This window comes from Strigops habroptila, chromosome 12 (genome assembly GCF_004027225.2).
Source record: "Strigops habroptila isolate Jane chromosome 12, bStrHab1.2.pri, whole genome shotgun sequence".
NCBI lineage: Eukaryota > Metazoa > Chordata > Aves > Psittaciformes > Psittacidae > Strigops > Strigops habroptila.
The window spans coordinates 17,656,398-17,683,556 of record NC_044288.2 but is presented as its reverse complement, the minus strand read 5'-3'; the positions used below and the strand labels follow the sequence as shown (position 1 = coordinate 17,683,556).

At 43.2% G+C, this 27,159-nt stretch overlaps 1 protein-coding gene across 1 annotated transcript in view; it reads left to right on the top strand.

Moving 5' to 3' along the window:
- Positions 1-27,159, top strand: part of ERGIC1 (endoplasmic reticulum-golgi intermediate compartment 1) — a 59,225-nt gene that overhangs the window by 15,590 nt on the left and 16,476 nt on the right. The window contains exons 2-5 of the mRNA XM_030505199.1: positions 6,939-7,000; positions 13,793-13,865; positions 23,951-24,045; positions 24,687-24,811. Of these exons, the coding sequence (XP_030361059.1) occupies positions 6,939-7,000; positions 13,793-13,865; positions 23,951-24,045; positions 24,687-24,811 (355 nt within the window). The remainder of the gene's footprint in view (positions 1-6,938; positions 7,001-13,792; positions 13,866-23,950; positions 24,046-24,686; positions 24,812-27,159) is intronic.

The window sequence follows — 27,159 nt, the reverse complement described above, 5'->3', positions numbered from 1 at the left end:
CTTGGGGACATCTCCCCCACACCCTTTTTCTTCCCTTTGAGAGACGTTATGCTATCTGATAGATTATGATGGAGGTGTTGCTTCCTACTCATAATCAATGAACACTTGTCCAGCACTAAGTCTCCAACATGCAGTGTGTTGGAATGCAAACACTGGCTCCACAGTTCTTTAAATTTCTTATTGCAGTAACAACATAACCTTTATAGTGTTTTCAATGTTAACGTTTTGTATCTGTACTTGATAATTTCCTGTTTGTCTACTTTAAACAAATCTGCTGTAAAATTGTTAGTTGTTTGGTTAACTTAGTAGTGAAGTTACGTTTCTGCTGTTAAACATGGTAGTCTTGCATTCACCTCAAATAGAGTTATTTGTCAATGAAGCAAATCAGTTCAGCAGCACCAGGCCGGCTCTTTTTCAAGGAGATCTCAAAGCTACTCATGTGTAATAAACTTAAAGTTGTTGTTCTTTGACTTGTTATTGAGAGTGAGTAATGTCACCTGGAATTAGTGACCTCGACTTCAAATGTGGTATCTGCTGAAAAGTAGATGGTACTTCTAAAAGCTGGTTAATCTGGGAGGTAGAGAATAAGCATTGTTTCAACACCCACGTTCTTCTGTGTGAATCACAGCCATGGACCCTTGCTGCTAAGACAAGATGACATGATGTATTTACGCCACTATTGACCTGCTAAAGGTGGAATGTCAGCCATGATACTGGGTTTTTTTTATTTTATTTTTTTTTATCTCTGACATCAGAAATATAATTTATTGTAATGAACGATTGTGTCCTCTAAACACCTTCCCCTTTCAGTATGTACTGCAAAAGTACCTACAATAGAGCCACTATGCTTCAAAAAGACTAATGTTTAAATATTCAGTTGTTCTGAAGAGAAACGTAATCTGCCTGAAGAACAAAAACGTTCTTCCCCTGTCTGTGAGTATTAAAGCTAAATTTCTGAGTCATCGGAGGAGGGGAAATGGATGAAAATTAATCTGTTTGCTGCTGATCTATGGTGCCTGAATTTTATGCTGTGACCAGGTGGCACATGTGAATGCGTTGTACTTTTGTGTGGCCATTTGATTAACTGGAGTCCAAAATACAGCCCAAGAGCCTCAAAACAATCTTTCCCTTGTCTGTTGTTAAATCAGTAAAAACAGACCTTGCAGAAGGGAACATGAAAACATCCCACTGCTGCTTGCTGCAGAGTTGTGTTTCAGTGCTCTGCAGACAGAGCTAAAGATCTGCTGTCTCTTCGCAGTGACTCCACGCAGTGAGTCAGTAGTATAGGGAGGTTTATAAGCTGTGCTCTGAATATCTGCCTAGGTGACATGGCCAGTGCGTTGCTCCTCTGTTTGTGCCAGGGAGGGGTGGGCATGCTTGAGGGTTGCAACAAATGCTGTAAACTGAAGGAGGAATTTGTGTTCTTCCTTCTCTATTGTGAACTCCTTTAGGTGTGAGAGTTTCCCTTTGCTACAAGACATTCAGATTTAACCAATGGCTAGTTAGTTCTACTTTTAAGCATTAATATTTTTTCATTGCCTCAAGTTCTTTGCTTCTTGCTCATGAAAAAGTTAACAGCATCTTACAGAGCTATTGCAACAGTATTTTACTGGAGCTCTTTTCAGTCTCCAAAGATGTCAGAGAGGATTTTTCTGTTCGGAGGGGTTGTAATCTTCAGTGAACTAATGTATTTCTTACTTCATTTCCTGAAGTATTTCAGATCCAAACTTGAAACCGTTCAGGTATATAAAGCACACCCTGGCAGTTAGCCCTGCCCACAGCAGCTCCAGCTAAGTGCATGAGCTCATCCCTGTTCTCAGGGCATTTTAGAGCATCTACTCTAGAAAAAAACCCACAGTATTTGGGAAGACATCTTCTGCCCTCCCTGTCCCTGGCTTGCACTGTCAATCCAATAGATTTGAAAGGAAAGTCAGTAATCACCCCAGGGCTGATGATGTCAACTTGCTTCAGTTTCACCTACCATTACTTACTTCTGCATAGCCTCCAGCCTTGGACATCACTTGCAGCTGTCCCACTCAGATGGGCACCACTGCACCTGGCTCTGGGTCGTTAAACACTTTGGTGCTTTCTATGACTCTAGGCAAACCTGAAAAGTGAACGTGAAAAGCGTATACTTCTGTCTGAAGAAAAATCTTTTGAATAGCTACAGCCCATTTTAGCCTAGATACAGCTTTTGAAGTCCTTCTAATATTTACTGGCACTTTAAATCTGCCATCCTTTTGTTTGGCCCCGCTGAGGTGCACCCATCTGCAATTTTACCTTGCCACCCACTTGTGCAACTGCAATAAGGTGAGACCAAACGTGTAATTTTTGTGTTTCTGAGGGAATTATGGTACACCTGGAGTTCTGCCTCAGACCTGGCTTAATCATGCTAAGGTTTGTGAACTCTCTGAACCTGTTCAGGAATGATCCTTTTTTACAATGTTGTTTTACCAGTTTCTTGATATTCCCATCTGGAAGGTGAGAAAGTATTTTAAGTCCTTTCAGCACTGGACTGAGAAAAAGGTATTGTAGCATTCCCTCATGTTGGTTATGAATGTTGGTTCCTGCAAAACTCTGATATTGCTAAACTGCTTGCTTTATTTCTTTGTTTGCAACTATGCTTTCCATGGAAAGAAAAGACAATAGATACACTAGATGTGTCAGGAAATTCCTTTGTTATACTGATGACAGCCTAGTTCTATCTTTAGCCTTGTATTCTGGTGCTGCAAGGTCCAGCCTTCCCTTTACGAGGATACGTATGACCTGCAGGAAGAACTTTCCTAGCAGAAAGTTTGTTTCCACTGTACAACTATGTCAGTTGATTAACTCAAATATATTACTTCACCTTACAAGTCTTGTCCTTCTGAGCAAAGGAAGAAAGCTGCCAAAAGCTATATATAAATAACATGCTGGCTCTCCTGTGGAAACTGTTCATGTGCATGCTTTGTAAGTGTAAAGTAACGTGCCCCTGTGTGAAAGCAGGGCAAACTGCTGCACAGTACTGCAGGTTAAGAGAGTTCATGTAGCAGTAACTCTGAGGCGGTGAACATGCTGTAAATCTACACCCTGGTTTCTCCTGGTCATTTAGGCTATGAGTACAAGACTATCGAAGTGGATATTCCCCATGTAGTACAGTGTGTCTCGCTGCGTTATGAGCTGGCTTGTGTAACCTTTCTGAACATCCAGTCTTCCTCCAGCATTTGTAATATCTTCCACTGCTTTGAATGTGCCAGTATCAGAAATTCATAATGCAGCTTTTGCAATTTGTACAGAGAACAAGGTTCCTCTCTGTTCCCAGGGTACAAATACTCTTCCAAGTGACCAATGCCTCAGGAACCTGGAGGCTTATTGGAATTTTTACTGCAGGTGCTTGCAGGAACATTTGACCTGAGGGCAAGTAAAACCTGTTCCCCTTTACCACGCATACGACTCCGAGGCCTCCTCCCTCATACATTACACATCATCTGTGGTGTCTTAATCCTCATTCTTTTCTCTTCCCAGGACAGTGTAAGTGATCCCCTGAAATTGCTTTGAGCTCTGTGAGGTAGGCAAGAAGCCAGTGGTAAAAAGAGGCAGGTTTGTCTTGTAAAGCTTTAGAAGTTAGTTAGATTTTTAACCCTTAAGTCTGATAGGAGCTGTGGCTTTCACAGATCTCTTACTTCTTGAGACTTAGGGTCTCCTGTTACAGTAACTTGTCAACTTCACAGATTTGTTTGGCAAGTTTGATGAGGCCTTCGTTGGGGTACCATCCTCTACTTATTGCTGGGATTTTGTCTCTCTGGTGTCTCACAAGCATACTTGTCAATCTGTCATTGAATCCCATGCATTTTATGTCATTTAACTCAGAGTTTAATTCAGACTTAACAAGATAGCTCTGTTCTCTGGCCATGCCAGCATCTCCATAATTTTCATCAAAGTTCAATGTCTTGCTATCCTTTTGGGTGTCCAGCTTACCTTTCTCTGTGTAAACCCAACTGCTGTTTTCACCATCCTGGATCAGACTAAATAAATTGTACTTTCTCAAAGCTGCGGCCAGCATCATATGCTTTATGGGAAGATGCCTGGTACCCTGAAGAGTATCATTCCTTTGCCAATGCATAAACCTTCCTAATTCAGAGCATGTCTTTTCCAAGCAAATGAATGTTCTGCCAGGATACTTGCATATAGCCAGTCCTTTTTCTTTTGGACTGGTGGTCTCTTGGATTTACTGGTGTTATGTGTCAGTGAGCAAAATCTAGCCAGCAGCGTTTGTCACTTATTCCAAACTTGTCTTTTTCCATTTCCTTGCTGTTAATGTTTATTTCTGTCATCATTTCAGCATCCTTCTGCAAGTTTAAGCACACCTCCCCTGCTTGCTTTCCCTTCTGTTGCTTGAGTCGGGTTCTGGATGTCATCCTTCAAGCCTCTGCATTCATGCATAAGATTCCAACTGAGCTTTCCTCCTTCCTCCCTACCATCCAGTCTGCTCTCATTGCCTCTTTTGTGTACGTTGTTCACTCTCAATTCTGTGCTATTCCATAGTGTTTATCCTTACCTAAATATGTGTTAATTCTACAGAACAAAGCCATTAAAGCTGTTATTCAGTTCTCCTGGGTTGTTCTGTACTCTCACTGTATGTGCCTCTATACTGTAAGTTTGGGGCTGCAACACTGGTTGGTGTTCTTTGCCTAGCAGGCTGTGTACCCTCACTGTGCTCATACATTAAGTGATCCTTAAGGTCTGTTAAGGACCTCACATGATGACTGTTGCCAATGTGCTGTACTGTGCTTGCTGGGAGGTTTGAGCCTGTAGGTGTAGACCCAGGAGTTCACAGAACTCCAGGCAAATCGGATCCAGAGACTTGCTTAAAGCCCTTTTTAGATGAGTGTCGTGGTAGTACGAGAGAGGGAATGTAATGTGGTAGAAGAGATGGGAAGCAGACTAACACAGTGATGGTGAACTGCCTTTTAAGCCCTTAAAGCCAGGCGATAGATGTGGCTGGGAGCCAGTGGTCGCTTTCTGCAGTGTCTTTGCCTAATCCTAGCTTACTTATGCCATGTAAAACTTAATTTGTGGGTTTGGGTGTTACTTATGTGATTAAACTGGCAGTTTGAGAGCAGAGAACTGTGCCATGACATCAACTTTCCACTGAGTTATTTAAAAAGCTAGATTTTTATTTTTTTTTTCCAATCCTGTGATGGATCATCATTTTAATACTAGTAAATATTTCTCATTGTAAGAACAAACTTCCTTTTATAGTATCCACATGCTGCTGTTTTTACTGAATCCAGCACAGAGCTATTTCCTATTTCTGATTGTTCACCTCACACTCAGCAGCTCTTGTGTGTTCACGTGCTCATGCTCTCTCCCTCTTTTTCTTTCTCTTTTGGCTTTTTTAGCCTTGTTGGTCTATTATTGTGACTTTGGCGAGACGACGCCAGCTTTCAGTGGTTAATGGGCTGCGAGCAGGAACCATCGGCTACTTCTGATGGTTCTGCCTGTAAGACCATGATGTCAGCAGCTACTCTGGGTTGCTTTACCATCTGCTGCTGCTATTGCTTTGGTGTATGTGGAAAGAATGTAAACAGCACTTTCCAGATGTTCTCAGGGCAGCTGGAAAACCATAAATGGACTGTTTGGTTCAGGAATATTACTAATCTGTTTAGGAGATGGCAGTGAATAGAGTCATAAAAACTTATAGCTTCATGAGTAGCCTGTGCAGCATGCTTTGTCATGTGTACTGCAGTGGGTTGCTGAAGCGGTTAAGTGATTACATAGCTTGTTCAGGACTTGAGCTGGGCAGATGAGCTATCTTTATACCTGCTTTCCTTCCCTCTCTTATCCTTCCTTCCACCAGCTTCGACTCCTGAATGAATCATAGCAACAATCTCATGCAAGGCAAATGCTGTTTTGTTCCCCCAGAGTGTCTCCAAGTTGTAAGTTATCTCAACAGATGAAGAGTGAAGAAAAGAGGATCTAGTTTTTAAACTCTCAGTATAATATTTGGTGTAGTAGGAACTGCTGAATAAACATGGTGGTGTTTCATCTTGCTGCAGTATAGAATACAGATTTGGAAGCCGGTGTCTCTTATGTCTCTTCCAGAGCTGGAAAAAGCATCAAATCTCACCCACTTGTGGTATATCCAAAAAAAGTCTATTTTGGGGGAGAACCAGTCACTTCCTTCTTTAGGGTGTGTGTGTGTTTTTAATGCATTAATTAATTTTTATTGAGTGGTGGAAAAACTGATGTCAGAGCTGCATTGCGGCTGGAGGCGCAGGAACACAAGGTTGTAGGAAATAATACAGCTAACATAAGGGCAGTGAAAGTTTAACCATGCAGAGTTTAAAATAGCAAAGCTGAGCCATATGGATATTAAAAGATATGACTGAATCAAAACAATGGTCTAATATTAAACTGGATTTTGGTGGGGGAGCAACAAACTTCTTGGGTTAACTTCTTTTGTGTATCTGGTGTCGAAGGGTAGGTTTCTTGTCTCAGCACCTTGATTTCTGACTTTGGTATTGGCAGGTTTTGGCTATTGCAGGATGCAAACTAGAAGGGGCAATACAGGTTATGTCTTAACTGTCTTTTTGCCAGGCCTCTTCAGTCAGAAGTCTGTAGAGTATCCTTTTCCTTTTACGGCGGTCTATAAACTTGTCCAACATGACTTCTTCCCTGGCACCTTTCACAGTTCATATTGCACAGATCCGTGACAGCAAGGCGGAGGGAGGTGGAGAGAAGTGCTTTGGAAATTGGAGCCAAAAAGGAGCACAGTTACATAATTGTACAAAAGAAAAAGGGTTTTTGTTTTGCTTTTACTTGTCATATCCTTCTGCAAACTGAAAAAAATGTTGGAAAGCTAGATGGAAAAAGTTCAGCATCATTCATCCCTGTGGGGACATGAAATGTATTGAAATGTTCCACCTGTTTTATGGTTGTTGCTTTTCCTTTTTCAGGTTTGACATCTACAGGAAGGTGCCAAAAGACCTTACACAGCCAACCTACACAGGGGCTATTAGTAAGTAATACTTCTTTTTGATGTCCTTGCATACCCCGGTATAAAATTAAAGATCATTTGGCTTCTCTGTCTCCGGGGAATTTTTTTTAAAGGGATATTAAACACAGGAAAGTGTATCCTTTGTTGCTGAGACAGCTTGTTTTGCCCAGTCTGTCAGTCTGTACTAAATGGTGGAGTAGTTTGCCTGGATTCAGAATCAAAACAACAAAAAGTAGTTGTCATGAAAGGGAGGTCCCGAAAGTCAGCACTGAAATGCCCACTCTGGTAGCTACTGCAGTAGGTAGAGAGCTTCTTGGTAGTGTCTTCCCATGAACAGAAACTGTGATTCTGCTCCAAACACTGGTCAGGGGGATGACTGCAGGGTTTTTTTACCCTTCCTGATAGGCATCCCCTCAGTTAGTGTGAAAAACAACTGGTAGCAGTTGCAGTCACAGTTAGTGTACCCAGGCGTTTGCTTGCTGAAGAGACTGGAGGAGCCCAACTACTGCAAATGAGGAATCCGGGTTCCGGATCAGTAAGAGCAGGGTGGGTGGCAATATGCGGTGGCTGGCAGTGAAGATGATTTGGGAAACACGTATTTGTCTTGCAGCATACTCAGGAAATTCATCTGATGTTGTAGGTGGACTAAAGAGCAGAGATCTTATTTTGTTGTTATTTGTCATGCTTTTAAAGAAGAAAATTTGCTTGGTCAGAAACGACCGATAGCAATCCACTCTCACTCCCATGTATCAATACGTAGACTTTGGCTGATATATATCTCTTGCCTTGGGCCCCTTTTCCTTCCTTCCTCCTCCTGAGGGAGGCTGTAGGCTGAGTAATGCAATTTCACACAATTATATGCAGCGAGCGCACTGTGCAGAGCGGTAAACATTGATCAGGTTGATCCTGCCAGTCCTGTAATCAGACTCCTAATGCAGCTTTCCTGTTCCATTGAACAGTGACTTCCTTTGATCGTGTAGCTGTGCTCCATTCATCCATTCCTGTAGATGGGTCAGTAGCCTTGTATGTCATTGCTGACGTGAGTGATGTCATATCCCTTGGTGAGAGCAGGCATCAAATTGGACTGACTCAGTACCAGTGAATCAATGGACACAAAGGAAAGCTCTTTGTGAGCTAAAGAACTGTCTCACTCCTTACTGAGAGGATGGTCAGAGACTGGAACAGGTTGCCCAGGGTGGTGTGGAGTCTCCATCCTTGGAGATACTCAAAAACAACTAGGCCTGACTCTGAGCAACCTGCTCTCACTGACCCTGCTTTGAGCAGGGGAGTTGGACAGGATTATCTCTGGAGAGGTCCCTGCCAGCCTCAACTATTCTGTGCTTCTGTGAAGATAGCACATTACTCTAAATATTTACTGTCAGAGAGGCCTTGTCCTCTGTTCCCCAGACCGCTGAATTACTTGTATGTTGACTCCCTTTTAGGTTTGCTGAAACTGTGAATAAAGAGCTTGAATAAAACTGTTTGCTAATTTAGAGGTGTATGAGATTTAGTGTTTTGAAAGAACACTTTGAACTTGTCGGTGATCCTGCCTTCTCTTCTGTTTTGGAAACTAAGAGTTCCCACACTATAAGTGAGAGAATCTGTCTTGTCATGAATCACCTGCAAAAGAGTATGTTTTAGAAACAAAAAAACCATCAAAGGCCATCGAGTGTTAGCCTTTCTGATCTGCAGTAAACAGCTCAAGTGATAAGTCTGTTGTGGGAAGGCTTGAAGGCAGTGACTCTTACATAAAATTAATAGCTGACTTATTTCTCTCTATTGTTATTTGCAGCTTCTCAGGCTTTGATTTTCTTCTCTAACTGGTTCTTCTTCTTTTTGTCAGAGTGTTTTTAGGCAGCCTGATACAAGCTTTTGAACCACACAGGCAGCCACAAGCTGTGGTGGCTTTGCATGTGAGGATCTTGTGTGCAGCTTTCCTAATAGGCTTTCTGTCTAACCAAGCCTGTGACTTGTAATTTGGAAGCCAGTGATCTTGCATGTTGTAGGAGGCTATGAATGAGACCAGCCCATCGCCATGCCAGTTTGAAGCCTGGGAAGGTTGCATGATTTAGTGATAAATGCTTTAGGGAAGTCAGCTTGTAATAACATTGGGGGCTTGAGGGTAGGGGAAGATTCTGTCTCTCAAAAAGCTTTTAGTCTAGTAAATATGTGAATCAACTATGGCTGCAACTCAATTTTGGCTTTCTTCAAGTCCTTCAAGTTTTACAGAGCAGATATAAAATAGCCCATAGTAGCCAACTATTAATTTAGGCTCTTCCCACATGATTTCTGCTGAAACTTCAGTATCACTTCTGGTGCTGAAGGCTTTCTGGAATAGGAGTGGATTTACTCCAGTATTCCTGGTTGCTTTTGGATTGTAAAAAGGCCTTTTCTTAAATAATAAAAAAAAAAAAGGTTTGAGGTTTATTGGGGAAGAAGGCATAGATCACATTACAGGAGAGATGGAAAATACCAGCTTTGCTTCTGACCACTGGGGCTAAAGTGGCCAACTCTTCTAGGAAAGAAGCAGCTCAGGAAGATTAAGTGTTTAGGGTATTTTGTTGGGGAAGAACAGGCGATTTCAAATGCAAGCTAATTCAGAAGCCAACTGGGGGTTATTGAGGCTTTCTATTATGAATGGTTTTGTAATTTCCAAAGTTGCAGTGAATGCAGTATAAAAGATATTTCAGATATGTGTAGCAACCCTTCCAGCTGGTCAAAATTTGTAGGAATGAAGGAGCCGAGAACAGTCCACTGCAGTTTACTGGGGTGAGGTTTGTATAGAACAACATACCCACTGTTGTGGGCTTCTCTGGAAGGACATGCAGAAGTTACTCATTCCTTTTCCTCAACAAAAATCTCTTCTTTCAGGCAGCATTGCGATGCCTCTGCCACTCAGCCAGTCGTGCCATTGTTGTCACTCTTCCACCAGATGCTTGTACCAGTCTCTGCAGCCCTTCCCACCCCTGTGTACTGTGTCTGTGATGCCAGCACACGGCCGTTCTAACAGACCTGACCAACGTGGTGACAACTTGGCCATGTTTGGGTATGTAGGCAGAGCAGCAGCACATGCCCTGGCTGGCTGACAGTTGGCATCTGGCTGGACAGGAGCAGTCTGACTTCTTGAGAGAGGGGCCTGCAACTAGCACAGCTGCTGTAGCAATCCTGCTATTCAACAGTCAGCGTGGATGCATAGTTTGCATGCACATGTTGTATGCACACATGTTAATGTTATCCAGAAATACTCTGTGCTGTTTGGAGGCTGGAGTTTTAAATACACATCAGGAAATATCAAAGTTATGATTCACATGGCATCTGTAACAAGACCCGTTCCTTGCACTTCATAGCAGTTTGCTCCATTGAATAATAAATACTAATAATTTTATGCCTTAATATAGACATGGATCCACATTCTCAGTCTGTATGATGTGTTAAACACTGCATTTCTTTCATTTCTTGTGGGGTGGGGAGGAAGAGTCAGGACTACATAGATGAGGTATGTATCAGAAGGGTTATGTATGAAAAGGTTAGGTTGTCAAAGCTAGTGTAGGAAAAAACCTTGGCAGAGTTTCCCATCTTTTTGGGATCACTGATTAGCCAACAGCAGTGTGTTTCAGTGTGTCTAACACAAGCAACCTTTGATATATTGATCGTGTTATCATATTAGAGTTTTAAGAAACCTGTCTTAGATAGTCCTTCGAGCTCTGTGGGAACATCGCAGTGCTCTTGCTGTTAAGCTTTATGCATAAATTGTTTTATTCTGTCTGATCCTAGCCTTTAATCTACTTTTCCAAATATAATGCAGTTGTCAAATGTCGGTGGCAGGAACTGCACATTTGCATGGAAGCAAGTAGAGGCCTTCACTATGAAATAAGCAGCTGAAGCACTGCGTGCATAAATTCTTATGCTGGGAACATCGTATATGCCTGCAGCTCAGTGCTAAGGAGAGGAGCTCATAATCTGCAGCTGACAAAATGTTGTCTCTAGAGACATTTTAATGCATAAGACTTTCACGTAAGTCTCACACCAAGGATAGCCCCTTGCCCTGAAAATGTGTATGTACAAGAAGAGTTCAACACAAGAGTGGCCACACTAGCTAGGTCAGTGCAAATGTCCGTGCAGCCTAGTGTGCCTTTGCCAGGAGTGGCCAGCAGCAGACGCCTGAGAAAGAGCATAAGGACAGGTTAAACACATCACCAGGCGTTGGTCAGTTGGCAGTTCTGAACTTCCTGAGCTGGAGGTGGTTCTTTTGTGTTTAGTAGCCCTCAATGGATTTATTCTCCAGGGCATGTATAATTCCCTCTTGAAGTCTTACAGACTCTCTCTTTTTCTTTCCTTTTTTTTTTAGTATCCTCAACATCCATAGCCAAAAACTTTCAGAATTTAGTTGGGGGTTCTGTAAAAGGAAATCTCCTCTTGTTTTTAACCTCCCCCTTCCCTCCCATTCCCATACTGGAGGAGACAGTGAGTGGTTGTTCCCCATTCATCTCGTTTGGGCTGCTCATGATTTTATATACCCATCTCATGTCCACCCTCAGTAATCACTTTTTATAGGCTGAAAACTGACTATGAAGTTTGAACACTGGCAAAGCATTGAGGAGCTTTGAAAGTCAATCCCTGTCAAGCGTTCCAGGGCATTCTTGCAGGATTTTTTTAGATGTAGGTTAGTGGAATTTTACTGGACTGTATTTGGCAAGTATTGTCGCAAACCTTCACTGAAAGAGCTGAATTGGAAAGTGGACTTGAGGGAGCAAACACATTGTATTCTGGAAAAGGAGAAGATAATGATATAAATGGCAGAGAAGAAAGTAAAAAACTCAGAGAGAGAAAGCTGCAGGAGAGAATTTACAGTTAGTAGTGCCAGGTTTGCTTAGATGTGCTGGAGAGCAGAGAGGTGTAGCTGATGCTATTGGAAAGCCTTTACAGGATGATAACAAGCAGAGAGGAATATGGGAAGCAAGGAAAGAAGAAAAGGTTGTCTCTGTGTCAAATGTTCTCCCCTGCATACTGCCAAAGATCAGAGATCTTGTGTCTCTGCTGTTGGGTGATGAACAGTAAGAAACACTAGATCAAGCTAGTCTTGTGCCTAGGTTACTTTTTTTGTGCTCTTACATAGGTGTAGATGTTCTCATCAGACTTTGCTGCTGTGCTTTAAGACCTTTCTCCTCCCCCATGCTGTGGTGCACTATGCCAATGGCTTAGCTGGGTTACAGCAGTGGTGGTGTTCTCTGTCTTGACAGCCAGGACTTGAAACCACCTGTGTAACCATCTGAGGTTTCTCTTTAGAAATTAATATCCCCTCTTGCTTACCACTTTTCTCTCAGTCTTTGTCAGTTTTCTTTTTTTCTTCATCCTAGTTAATGGATTTTTTGACATCTCTTTTAATCCCTTGCACTTTTCAGAGGGTCAGTAAATTAATCTACTGTTGAAATTACTCTGATGAGGAAGGGGAAGCAATGCATTTCTCTTTCCTCAAAACTATACACTGACTAATCTGAAGAATGAGGCACAAGACATTAGGTCACTCAAGGGTCTGTCTCGGTATTTGCCTTAAGTACCTCCTCTTTCCTTCCCTTGCCTCTCACATTCTCTACCAAAGGAGTTTGTACAGACGTAATTGTGTGATAAAATTGCTCCCCAGTCAGTTGTTGCTTGAGCTTCCTGAAGGGATGGATGTTCAGGCTGTATAGGTCATGTGGAATAAAGTTGAGGAACAGCGTTTTTCTTGCGTATTTCTCAATCCTAATTAGTGGCTATAGTAAAGTGGTCATTTCCAAAGAGTGCTTGGTCATTGCAACTCTGTGGGGATTGAGGAGTGAGCCCGATTGTACCCCTGTTGTCACAGCCCTGGCATAGCATGCCACTTCCTGGTTTACTCTTTCGTATACTGATTCATGGTGAACTTGGGCATTTTATTTATAACAGATACACATTGCAGGCCTGTCTACTTGAGCTGGCACATCGCTGTCTACTCAAGTCATCCCTGCTCAAGAGGATTTACAGCCGTGCCTCCTTCCAGCCCTTCCGAGTGGGCCAATGAGCTTGTCACTGCTGTGCGAATGTCACTGTAAAATGTTCTGAATAGTTTCCTGGTGAAGAGTAACCAGTAATATGCCAGTTACTTCGGGTTCTCTCCTTTTAGCTTTAGGTTGGCATTTTTAGAAAAGACATGGGATTTGTTGTCCAGATACTTTGCAATTCCTTCACTGGGAGTTTTCCCTCTCTGAAGAGTCAATATATCAGCAAATGGAGAAATGTATCAGGTATTAGCTAGACTAGTCCATTATCGCCATGTCTCTGCTGTGCCAGCTCTGTCTAGTGGGTAGTGCAGGCTGTGAGGTGACTTACACACGGACTTAGAACTTGACAAAGAAGCACAATGTCTCCTAATCTACAAACCACTGTATCTGACTGTATGCTTTTGAAGCAAGGAGATGCTGATTCTTTTTCCTTTATGGAGATTTTAGTAGTAATAAAATTACATTTGTAGTAAGGGCTCCAAAGAAGTTGTACTGTCAAGCAGCTTTGTCTAGGAGGAGGGAGTGCTGGCAGACCAACGTTGTGTGCTGGTGATGGAGAACGCAGGAACCATGCAGAGATGGAAATCACGATGGAAAAGGTGGCCCAAGAGTTAAGGTATCCAGCAAGATGTTGGGTGTTGGCATGCCATTGAAGTTGCTGCTCTGATGGCCTCATCTGGGTTATTGCTGGGGTGGCATATCCATGGGGGGAATAATATACCTGTGTGAAAACAGTTTCTGTCTTTGATAGAGATATGAAATTAACCTTTTCCTTGCCTTGCGTCTTTTCCAGTCTCTGTCTGCTGCTGTCTCTTCATACTGTTTCTCTTCCTGTCTGAGCTCACAGGATTCATAGCCACTGAAATGTAAGTAAGAATCATGTTTTCCTTTGTTTGAATGTATATACATATATGATTCTTTACAATTTTACTCAGTTATCTTGGAAAAATGCCTGTAATTACACTAGGTCAGTTAGTTGTCTAATGGGTTTTAGGTTCCTTTTGGTTGAGTCTGAATATTCATTCATTCCTTCATTCATTCAAGTTTTTAATTTACGAAGGTATCCTAGGAAAACTTGGTTCTAAAATATTTCTGATGGAGGAAACTGTTCCAGGCCTGCTTGATCCTTTATTAGCTGCATACTGGATTTCTCTGTTGAGCAGAATGAATATTTTTCATGTGACTACAGATCACATCAAAAACTTCTGATCCTTTTCAGTTCTCTGGTAATCAGGTGTAAGGCAGTGTGAATGCTAACATGATCAATGCCACTCAGTTGTAGTTTCCCTCTTCCTCCTTAGGCTGTCGATGTCTTGTTCTCATCTGAGATTCATTTCTTCTCTCCTCCTGAATAGGCATTTTCCTCTGTACTTGTTTGATTCAAAACAGTTCTCAAAAACTAGTGTTTTTCATTGGTGATACCATATGTTTAAATGTGTGGCGCCTACTGGCTGAATCCATGTGGTCTGGGCTCCGAGACAATATGGGCCCATTGCAGTTATGGTGGCATCTCTGATGTTTTCTTGCTTCCCTGTGAATAAAATGGGCATCACATTCTGCCAGTCTTTACTGGATATTTTTGGAGATGCTTTTGGAAAAATTAATTGTATAAAACATGATTTATTGTTAATGTTAATAATACCTTTATTTGATGTCAGAGCTGAATCTCTGATACATGCAGATAGCTTAATTCACGCATGAGTTTTACCTTCTTTCTTTTCTCTGTTGAGCCTTACTTGGAAACTTAGTTGACAGGTTTTGTGCCTGAAGACAAGTTGTTCCAGGTAACCTCTTTGGGACCTTTCTTTGAGCAAAATGGAAATAATTTCCACTTTAAAAAATTGCTCATAGAACAAGTATTTTAGTTGATCACACTTTTTTTCTCCAGTTCTCATACTCCTTTTGCCTTGAAGTAAACTTTTCTTAGTAACTATTAACAGAGGTACCTTTGGTACCACAGGTACCAGGGTTCTAGGAAACATTTTCCATCGTTCTGCTGACGTGGCAGTGAGCTCACTAGACTGTGATGCACAGTTCCTGAATAGTTAGGAAGGGTGGAACTTCTGTCAGACTTACGTGATGGTCCAGATAGCAACAGATGTGACTGCTGAGCAAGAAGCTCTGAAAAATGTTGGGTTCACATGCTGTATTTAGATTGACCGTGATTTACGTGGCTTCTGATAACCATGTGGCTTTTTCATTGTTTTTGTGCAGCTCTGACTTGGGTCAGGAGTATAATTTCAAGAATAGCTTTAACTTTGAGTAATGTTTAACCTTTAGACAGTAGCGTAATCCAGCTCTAGCTAATTTTTACACCCATTGCACGTTTACTTCAGAGATGGTATCTTAGGTTTCTTACCCACTGTTTCTTTGACTCCAATTCCGTGCATTTGCTTGTAAAATATGAGGGTCACCTTATCAACCCACTTCTCTCAGGAGCTGAGTTCTCTTGGTTGTCTTATCTTAAAAAATAGAGTAAAGCTACACAAATGGCTTCAAATAAAATAGTACTGTTTCTTGCTCTCATCTTAGATCTCATTCTCTCACCTGGTTTTCTTTTTTCTTAATGCTTTACCAGAGGAATTAGTAATATTTACCTAAGTAGTTGAGTGCACATGCCTTTATGTAGTGGCAGTTTCCTGACTAGAGGTTTCTTTTTGAACAGCAAAACTCTGTGACTCCCTGAGGCCTCTTCATGCTTTTTTCTTAATAAGATGATGCATTTTCCGCAAGGATGTTAGAGATGCTATAAGTTCCTGCATGCTCAGCTGACAAGTTTCTCATTAAAACATCAGAGAGATGGTAACTGCATTTCCCAGCAGGAACTGGGCTTGTAAGCAATAAAGCAGTAAAATTTTAGAGAGGATGTCATGGGAGAGACTGAGACAAATGAATGCAGGAAACTGATTCGTCATGGACCATCCAACACAATAGCTTGCAGAATATGAAAACCTCGTTCTGATGAGTTATAGGTCATCAAAATCTCTCTTGCTGGGAACAGATCACCCACAGCATTTGTGAAGAGGCTCCCCTTGTAACAGCGGAAATACTTCAGAAAGTCACATAAGAAAACACTTCCCAGTTCAGCAACTTCTCAAATAGAAGTAAACTTTTCTTTTTCCATTTCTTACTCATTGCTTTCTCTTCTGGGAAACCCAGTACCTTAAAGGTGTCCAAAGATGTTGTGAACCTCTTGTGCTTCCGCTTAAAGTGTGTATTACTGGCAGCGCATTGCGAGGAAGCATAGTCTCATCATTCAGAATAAGGGTGCAGAAGTATGGAGTTCTATGTGGTCTGGAACAGTGTGAGAACTCTGTGCCACCATTTAAACTGTGTGGTAGCAAATAACAGGGGACATACTATCTCACAAAGATATTTAGAGCATTGTTTGCTCATGAATCAAATACTTCTGAAGATATGGAAGATTCCTTACATGCTCACTTTTCAATTCCCATGAACTTTTATTGCGAGCTTTGAGTTTCTTTTGTATTAAGAGTCTCCTACAACAGATATCTCTCCCACCTTGAAGTTTCCTAGAATCAGCCAGGGTTTGAATGATTAACTGGAGTGTGCACATGTAAGGGGTGAGCTTTCCTGCTTCGCCAGTGCCAGCTGTACTATGAGACTGCAGCAGTTTTTTCCCCTCTTTTGTCTTATTTTCCTTAAAGCAGTCATGCGCTTGACAAAGCTGGATTGCGTGGGAATAGCTGCACATTTTTGATGGCAAGGTGAAATCGAGAGCAATTGGCCTGGTGCCTTACATCAGAGACGTACGAGGTTTGCTGATGTAGACTCGTGCTTACCTCATAGCCCTATTATGCTGAGTAATTGTGCGTGGTGCGTGTGCATCGACAGCCTGCTTCAGGGCAAGTCAGCAGCAACCTCAACAGCAGTGGTACCCACAGGATTAACTGCCTAACTCTAACCAACGGGAGGTTTCTTTGGTATCTGCATCTGAAGTGAGACGTTGTTGGGGTGGTTTGAACTCTTGCTGCAATGTGAGAAAATAAAGCCTCACATTTTATTTTCTCACACTGCTCCACACCATGCTAACCCATAATACTTGCTAGCTTCTACCCACTGTTGGACTTTCTTCTGCATTCGTATGACTGTAGCAACTTAAATTCCTGGTATTACTAGAAATCTCAGTTTGGTCACTCTTGCCCAACTTCAAAGCTGTTTTTCCTTGACCAGCCCATTGTCTTAGCGTTTATAGTCTCAACTGCTAGACTTGTCTGGGTGGCAGAAAGCCAAGAAATGACACCCTCATCTCGAGGATAACAGTCATAACACTAAAACCAAACATATTACCTATGTGGGGAAGACAGTGTGCATCACAGCAGCTATGTCATAACTCGTGTGGGCATTTCTAATGAGCACTAAGATTGCATCTGTGCACGGGAGCTTACTTCAGTTAGGAAGTTGAACTAAGACACTGCGCATTAAGCGGACATGTAGGAAGCTCATGGCTCTGTAAATGCACATCCTATTTTGCTGCTGACTAGCTTCCTGTGTAGACGAGCCCTGAGCAGGGTAGAAAACTTCTAGTTTCTCATCTTCTACGTGTATTACATGACCCTAACAGGCAATTCCCTGAGCAGCCGTGAAGGAAATCAAAGGTTGGTTCTTAAGTGGGGCTACATCCTTTTCAGCACAGTTAAGGGCTGGTGAGGGAAGAAGTTTTTCTTTCTTTGCTCAGCTACAACCCACCATTGCAGTTAAGGGGATGATGAGTTGAACTCTGGAAACAAAGGATCTTCTTGATTACTTTTTCCACATCCGTGTCCAGACTGAGAGTGAAGACTTAGTCTGAAACAATAGCCTAGATTAACCTCCTCAAATGTCGTCCATGCTCCACATTTGAACCTCTGCAAAACTGACAGTATCAAACACAGTTGTCCCACTGAGCAAGTGACTCGAGTGGCTGAAGAAATGAAGCTAAAGTATTAAATGTGTCTGGTATTTCCTGGGCAGGATAGGTAGTAGGTTGAGAGTTGAGAGTAGATTGAGGTCTAGAAATTGCTGGGCATACCTTAGCAGCCTTCCTCATTCATTGTACTGTTGTGTTGCAAATCAAGAATGCAGAAATGGCCTATCTCTTTTTCTAATTAACTCAGATCAGTGCTAGAAGTTAATAGCTGGCAAGATGATAATCTTGCCGTTTTATCACTGTAATTAGGTCATGAATTATGTTCTGCAGGATCAATAAGAGTTTTCCAAGTATTCCATCATTAAAGAGGAAAGATGTAATTAACTAATCTAGTCTGCCTTGCATTAGCAGCCAGGGGAAGGGGTAGGAGGGTATAAATGTGATAGTTGTGGTATGAATGTAGCTGCTCAACAGTAATTAATCTACCACAGCAGACTGTAGAAAGCAACAGACTGTTCCTGGCAGTGTTTTCTCTTTCTTTGTTTCTTTACTTATTTTAATGTAGTAACAGGCAAAGAACAGTCTGAAGTGATATGTTTGCCACTTGGAAGACTGTGCCCCCCTGCAAGGCGGTTAATTACTTCAGCAGAATATCCATAATGAAAATACTGCGTTTGCATAAAAGCATCAATCATGAGCAATGTCCAGATCATTCGTTTGTCTAAGGTGACTGGGTCACTCACTGGGGATACCTGCTTGCTTTCATCTTTATGAAAAATACCTTGGTCGGTGTAGGAGTATCACACAGCCCAGCTCCTATGCTGGCGCCACATCATGTGCAGCACAACTTGACTGTTCATGCTGTGAAGTACCCCGAATGTGAGAGGAAGCAAAACACCAGGAGCTTCTGAGACCGACATTGCTGTTCACACTGGATTCATTTGCATACCCAAGACTGATCCTGCAGTAAAAGGATGCAGATAAATTGCTATCATACCTGCCTGCAAAGGGGTTTTTGGCATTTAGCTCTCCAAGATACATGGAATGTGTTTCGTGGCTGTTGGCCCATGAAAATTTCTCCTAACAACCTGCAGGATCAAGCGGTACCTACCGTAAGCAGCAGAGTGTGATCCTGGTGCAACAAGAGTTCCTTCTGCTGGAAACCATAACCTTGGAGCAGAAGGTGGGAACACAATACTGCAACTCATGTGTTCTGACACCAAGCTGGAGATACAATTCCAACTCCATCAGTTCATCCAGTGGAGGCAGCTGAAATGCTGGAGCAAACTAGACCAGCATAGGGAATACAGCCGAGTAGTCAGAGGGGAACGGGAGTTGTAATCCTGCTCTTGCCATGGACTGACCTTGAGACAAATACTTTTCTGTAGAAGGATGTAATACTTAGCTGCCTACCTCTCAGGGGTGCTAAGAAGCTTAATTAATGTTTGCGTAGTAACATGGAGCTTACCTAATAAACGGTGTTATACGTTTGTGAAGTGTTGTTATGCCGTTTGGCCTCATGTACTTGTGTGGGTTAGCAGGAAGCGGAAGGTCGTGTCATGATGTCATTTGCAATTTCTGACTCAAATCTACATTGACGTCTTTCGAACCCTTCTCCTCTTCCTGCCTCCTGGAGAACTGTAATTCCTTCCTTTGTAGGACAGTGTGTTTTCTGTGCTTCCCAGCTGAGCCAAGACCTAATCTGGGACAAAGACCTCAATGAAGAACTGATTGAGATTCAGGGCATAGAAGGAAGATTACAAATGGCAGAGCAATAGACACATGCACAATTTATTACACAGTAGAGAATTGCTGACCTGCTTGTTGTTTCTTCCCACAAATTGAGAAGAAGATGGGTTGTTTGTCATGTTTTGGGTCTTCTCTGATCTTGACACAACTAAGAAGGTGTTAGTGCTAAAATCTCAGCTTTGATAGTTGTGTTTCTGGAAGGTGGGTGATGAGAGCTGAAATGGAAAATGGAGCAGGGACAGCTCACCTGAGAAGGTATTTTGAGGAGCTTTGGGCTCCCTGAAGAAAGAACAGTTATTTTCCCTGGTAGTCTTAGGGTTCTGGAGACCAGAGAGTGTCTCCTGGGAGTTGGAGGACAAAGTGAAATGCAGCTTGTGGTTGTATTTTCTGTATGGCTGATGACTGGGGAGAAAGGTGACTGGTTCTTTTCTGTGACAGAGGGAGGAAAAAATGGGTAAAACTTGAAGCAGAGAGTAGGACAAGGAGGACAGAGGACAAGGAAGATGTGTTTAGGGAGCACCCAGGCAGCGTGTGAAGCTCTGAAAGGTCGATGCCGAGTGTCTGCTCTTGTATTCAGAGGGCCGCAGGCTCTTCAGCTGTTGAAGTGCTGAAGTGTCTAATGTTAGGGGCCAGGGCTGCCGGGTGGGAATATTACCAGGAAAGTTTTGTTTCTGGGGAAACAAAGCCGTTGTGTCATCAATGGGAGTCCTAAAGTATGGGGAATGGGTCTGGCTTTCTTTGGATAAAATCTTACAGGAATGATGAGCTCTCTTGCCGCTGTTTCCCCCTTTCATTCTTTCTTGCGTGCCATTTGTATGATCTGCAATCTCAGCCAAAGAGTCCCTCCAACTTTTTCTGTGTAATGCTGCAAGTTTGTAAGCAAATGGGGTAAGCAAGTGTGAAGCCCAGCAGCGCTGCTCAGGAATGTGAAGTATTTTGAAGTGGCTCTTTCTAGAAGTGAAGCAGATTCTTTCTGTGTGGATCACAGCTCCTGCTGCGTGAAGAAACTTTCCTCCCTTTCTTGAATCAGTGGTGGGAGGCCCAGCGGGCGGAGAGGTCTCACCCATCCTATTGCCTTCACTGTGCTTTCATAGCTCTGTACCTCACCCCTGCTTTATTGTGACACTCTTATTCAAATAGTCCCTAAGAGCAACCAGTAAAATGCCAAGTTCTACATGTTTAGGTCTTTGGAGGAGGTACGTGCCGTCTTTGGAGTCACAATACAACCGTGTACACTGCCTTTCTAAACAGCTATAGAAGCAGCTGCGTTTACAGTGTCCTTCTGCCTGACCTCGGGTTCTGTTTCCCTTGTGACTATCCCAGATTCGCTGTTACGTACTGTTACTCCTGAGACACTTTATGTTCCAGGAGGGACAGCTATAAATTAGAGCCAATTTCGTTTCTTCCACTGGAGACGTTATCCCTTCAGGGAGAGTTGCTAGAGGTGGTAAATAGTGCTTTTTCCCAGCATCCTAGGATTGTCCGAATAAATAACAGGAAGGCTGCGTGCAATTTGGCTTCTTGGCCCTGGGCAGGAGGGTAGCAAGAGATGTGTGAGTGCCAGTTCTCTGCCGGCTCCATCCTGGCTGAGGTGGCAGTGGGTCAGGAGGAGATCCTGGAAGGAGTAGCCTTGACCCTGGGAGCCTGCTTTACCTGTGAGGTTTCCACAATGTATTTTGGGACTAAAATTTCTAGTTGGTTGAAAATGATGTTTCTTCTGAGGTTTGTTTGCCCCAGCAACTGTAGTCTGTGGTGTATTGTCATTGTGCCTTTGGTTCCCCATAGTGAAAGGAAACCTCAGTAACAGAGCAGGTCAGCACAAACGTTGCACTTTGGAGCCCTTTGGCTGGGTTTGTTAGCTTGGACCCTCTGCAAAAGCTGGTGGTGCCAGGAGGAGGCAGTGGCTGGAGCTGGGAGGAAGAAGCAGGGTTCAGCAGGCAGGGTGCTCCATGAAGGGCAGCACTGCAGGTCCGAGGGAGGAGAGGAACGACAGCTTGTCACGAGCTGTCAGATGTCCAAGGAGTGATAGAGAGGGTTATGAAATTGGGAACATGAGTAGGAGAGGGGCAGGGGGCTACTAGGTAAAGAGGAGGAGGAGGAAGCAGCCATGAGCCTTGCCCAAGGGACGAGTTAGGAACCGTTGGTCCAGTGACTGGAGTGCAGGACAGGAAACCGGTTTCCTTTATCTGCAACTAATGGTCTGTGTGACGTGGACAAACTGGCCTACTTCTCTTTGCCTCAGTGATCCAGTCTGCAAGCGAGTGACCTCACCGCTCGTCTTCCTATGTAAGAGCTGCCATAAGCTCCCCATGCTCAGTTCATCCTTTGACTTCTACCAGCAACCACTTCTCACTCACTCATATCACTGAACAGCATATGTGCCTTTGCTTACAGACCGTGCCTGACTGCAGGTTTTCTGACAGGTTCCAAATTGGAAATGAACAAATACAAATATTGACCTTCCTAGAGCTTTCCTCCAAATAGCTGGGGTGTTCAGCTGCTGAACCTGACATGTTTCTGTGCCAGCCCTGGCGCGAATGCTCCGTTTTGGCAGTAATGTGGAGTTGCCCTCGGCACTGGCTGGGCATGGCCCACATCTCAGACAGCAGAGAGCTGGGAAGAAGCCAGGTGCTGTTATGAAACAGGTTGGCTGGCGACTGGGATCTTGATGGAAGGACTTGGGGAGCACAGGAAGGTGCACTGCTTTGGGGGATTAATGCCTTTCCTGGCTGGAGCTACTCCTCACAACCCTATTTGGATATATGACTTAATCCCGATTGCTACCCAATCTGCCAGTAATAAACACGTAGAAGTTTTAATGCATTCCACCCAGGAGAAGAGGGCTCAGCCAAGAAGCTTTAACTAGGTCACTGATGAGCAATCTTTCCCCTCCCTCTGTGTCATTTTTATTAATCACTTGAAAAATACGTTGAGTAATGATTGCAAGCAACTTGTCAAGCCAATTAAAAACAGAGAAAGGTAGGGCTGTGAAGCTGAAGACAAATGCTGTGCTGGTTTTAAATGAGTGTCTGTAAACCCCACTGACCTGTGAGTAATTACCTCCAAAAGAATTGGCAGCTGTGTGTTTCTCAGTGTGAAGGCTTGTTTCTTCTCAATTCACAGAGCAAACAGTTCATTATGGTCCAGAGATGTATCACCAGAGCAAAATCACTTTGAATCTGCCTCGTAGCTGCCCTTAGTCTGGTTTGTCTAATAGCATGTAGACTCTTCGGCAAGGGCTTGTCAAAGGCTTTCATGCACTTTGAGCATTAAATAGAAATAATACAGAGTACTTACAGGTAGTTTATTTCATGTAGCTTGCCTGAACGTAAGTTCCCATAGCTTTGTAATGTGTCTGACTCGAAGATAAATTGTCAAATCTTCGTATTTGATGAGGCTGAACAGTGTTGGGCTTTGAGGGAGAAAGAGCTGCTGGGTAATCTCACCATGTTCTTGGTTCAGAGTGGTGAGTTCCCCTGCAATGGGTTCTCTAGGGCCGTTCAACGAATTCGGCTGTGCTTGTGTTGGGGGTTTTTTGTTTACTTTTTATATGTCAGATGGATTGAATGGGCCAACAATAAATATTTATACTTTTGTATTCCTTTTACTCTGTATCTGTATTTTGTCTTCTGTGAAGTATGTGCCAGCACTATGGGTGCTATGAAACAACATTACTGTTTGGGAGACTTGCATAGTGTTTTAGATCCTGCTGTCCAGGATGTTTCTTCCCATCTGTTCCTGGCTCAAATCCTCTTCTCAATTTTCGTTGTTGCTTTTGGTTACCACTCATAGATTGAAATGAGATATTAAGGAGAGAGATTTATGCCATGCTGCCTTCTCTTGCCACTGCTCTGTCAACTGGGTGGCAGTAACAAAAGGCAATTAATTATACAGAGAGCTTTCCTGTGGGATAGATGAGAGGGGCCTGTCTCTAAAACTATGTATGAAACAAAACAAAAAGCACACGCTTCCCTGTCTCCTAAAAGGAGTAATAGCCCAGGTATGTGGAGGGCTAGCACACTAGCCTGCCACCACTTCGACATCAGCTTCTTGTTTTGTATCACCTTTGGAAACTCAGGCTAGAGAAGGGGGCAAGAAGCATAAATCAGCTTGTTTAAAGCCTCCTGCACTTGCCAAGCAAGAAGTAAAACTAAATAGTGATGTGCCCCCACGCAGTTGTGGGGGGCTTTTTCTGCTCTCTGTTGCAGCCATCACAGAGTCAAAGCCCCTCTTCGAAGTCTCCTTTTTTTCCCTTCCCATGCAAGTTGTTGGGGTTTTTTCCTATGAAAAGTAGCTCCGTGCCTGAACCCACCCGTGTTTTCTGTCCTCCAGAGTTAATGAGCTCTATGTGGATGACCCAGACAAAGACAGTGGAGGTAAAATAGAAGTGAATCTAAACATCAGTTTGCCAAACCTGCATTGTGAATGTGAGTACCCCTTTTCATTTACCAGTTTTTCTTTGTGTTTTAAGCAGCACTTGAAACAGACCCAAGCTGGTACAGTAGCCCTTCTTCTGTAACAGGGTGGATGGAGATCAAGTAGCTGCAGCCTTTGCCAATACCCCATCGCTTTCTGTTCCAGGCCACGACACCTGTCTTCTCGGACCCTGTGCTCGCTCTGCAGCCTGTGTTAGTGGCTGACCTCCCTTGTTGGCTTCTTTCGAAATATCATTTCCTTTTCTCATAGTGACCTTTTGTGTCTGGGAGCAAGAAACCTCCCAAGTCTCATTTGTAACTCTGAACGCACCAGCTTGGCTTTTCACAAATCACCTGCCTTGTCTACCTGAAGTTTTTCCGTTTGTGTAATTGGGATTGCAGTCAGCTGGCAGGACATGGGAGCTGTATTTGTGTCAAATAGGCAGTCTGAAAAGTATGATTACAAAGCTCTTTCTGAAGTGCTGGTATAACTATTAGTATTTGACAAATGACATTACTAGCGCAGTTTAGTCAAATGTCTGGAAAAAGTATGTGGATTTTTTCCCGGTAAAAGCAGTGCATGCTCTTCCTATGCAACCTTCCTGTTATTTCTTTTGTTTTGATTTCTTTTTTGTCTCTTCCCACCCATGCAGTAGTTGGACTAGACATCCAAGATGAAATGGGAAGGCATGAAGTGGGTCATATTGATAACTCGATGAAGATACCTCTCAATAATGGGGATGGCTGCAGGTTTGAGGGCCATTTCAGCATCAACAAGGTGAGTAGGAATGACAGTGGGTGAGTGTGTGCTGGCTAGGGAAATGCTAGCAAGATCCATTTGTAAAATGCTCATGAAAATCTCTGTGCTGGTGTCTCTGCTGTGGAGTTGATGTTCATGTCCCTAGTCACTGGTAAGGTTAAGTCTCTCAGTGTTGCAGAACAAGGTGGGGAGAGGAGGCTTCATAGTTAGACCTATAGAAATGTGTTAGATCAGGCTTTTACTTTGTTCTCTAAAACAAGTAATTGAGATAGCATTGTTTAACACGAGAGAGCAGCTCTATGTTTTAGCCAGTGCTGTCTCTTTCAGTGCAGCAGCCTCATGTTTAGGGGATGTATGAACTCCCTACAAATGCTAAATGGCTTCTGTGTTTATTCCTCATGACTTTTGCACCTCCAAAATCTGACTCACTGCGGAGAGGTCTTTGGCAATGGCTCTGTCTAGGTGCTCTTTTATTCCAAGAGCTGCAGAATGACAGGAATGTTCCCTACTAAAGGGTGCCAACGTAACAGAAGCAGCTCCGTGCTGAGATGTTTGGAATATGTGCACGCGGCCTCTGCGCATGCTTTGTTGGGATGCTCCACTTCTGTCTCAAAGAATGAAAATCCAGGCCTGGAGGAGGCTCCTCTCTGGGATGGGTGTGTTCAGAATTGAATAATCTTGCTATGTAATGCTGGAGATGACTAGCTGGGGTGGGAGAGGCAGTGGTGGGGCCACTGATGTCCTAAGAAGGGCACACCCTTTATTCACGCCTCTTCATGTACCACAGGCTACAAAATCCTATTTCCTTCTTTTCCTCCCGGGTCATGTTAAATCGCATCTAAAAATAACAAGCAGAAGCTCTTACTGATTCTGTGGCATGGAAAGGATTAGGGACTTAAAAAGAGGATGTTTCTTTCCTTGCCTCTGAGCCACGAGATTACTGACAGCTGATAGTCCAAAAAACTGGGAAAGGGCTTCTTGAAAGGTAGTTCTTGTTCTGTTAATTCCCAAAGCACAGAGCTGGAATACTTGGGGTTTTGTCTGCTAGATGTGGTGTGTTCTGCTCACCAAAGCAACTCAAAAGAGGGTTGCTGTATGTGGCAGTGAGAAGCTCCCTTCACTGCTTAATCTGTGAAAGGCCACTAACTGCATTGTCTCATGTAGTGGTTGGGACTGCTGTCATGGGGAGAGGACATGGCCCAGGGCTTCTGCCTCTGGAAGCCTGAACCTCTAATGTATGATCTGCAGTCCTCATCAGAAGGATGCCTCATACAGGCTTCTGTATGAGCTGGTATCTGGAGTGGGACGTGGCCAGGCTTTGAAACTTGGCCAAGGGTTGCTCCTGGGTGTTGTTCTCAAACCTAAAGAAGGAGAACATGGTAACAGTGAGATGATTGTGTGTACTACTTACTGCAGAGTCTGACACCCTGTTTACTGAGTTTGTGTATGACACAGCTTGTGTCCACACCTGAAAGTGTTCCCAGGAGTACACTGCTGTTCCTCAAGTCATTTAAATTAGCTTTCCTGAAAGCACATGGAACCGGCATGTGGCCTCCCATGGCCCTGCTGGTGAGGTGTCCCTGCAGAGAGCACAATGGATACCAGTTGTATAACCGTCCTCCCACTCTTGTCTTATGCCATGTCAAATTGCTCCTCAGTGGTGCTTGATTTCCCAACCTCTTCTTGATAGGAAAAAATTCTTGCACCTTCCATAACAGTGACCGAGCTGAATCTGCTGAAAGACTTCACAGAGTAAGACTAGTGACCTGAAAAGTGTGTGAATGCTAGAGCGATCCCGTCAGAATGACACCAGGGCTCATTTTCTGTCTTGGAACTGAGTCCTTAGGTGAAATCTGTATTTTTTTGAAACTTCATATTTCCCTCCATTTAAAAAATTAAACCCAGAACATTCTGTGCTTGGAAGGGCTATTGCCAGGGCTGGAAGCTGAAGATCTAGCTTAGTTTGTATGGAAAACCCCATTGATTTTGGTGGGTTTTTTCTCTCTTATATAAAACTTAATGTACAATCTTCTCAAATACAAGGTTTCTCATGACCAGTACTACAATACAAATAGATCCACAGCTTGCTTTGTTTGTGTTGCAGCAGTGGGCCCATTTACAAATGCGAGATGTGGGAGTAAAACATTAAGCAACTGTTTGTTGCTTGTCAGAGACATGAATTTTATTTTAATAGGGATGAAAGACATAGCCTTAAGTGTTAGGAATCCCTAAAGCTGGCAGCGATCCACTCATCACCTCCTAGTCAGCAGCAGTGTGAGGGTGCCAGACTCTTGGGCTGTGGGATGTAACCGATCTCCATTCTGTATGCAGTATGGTGGTGTTGGTCAAGTGCAGGAAGCCTTTCT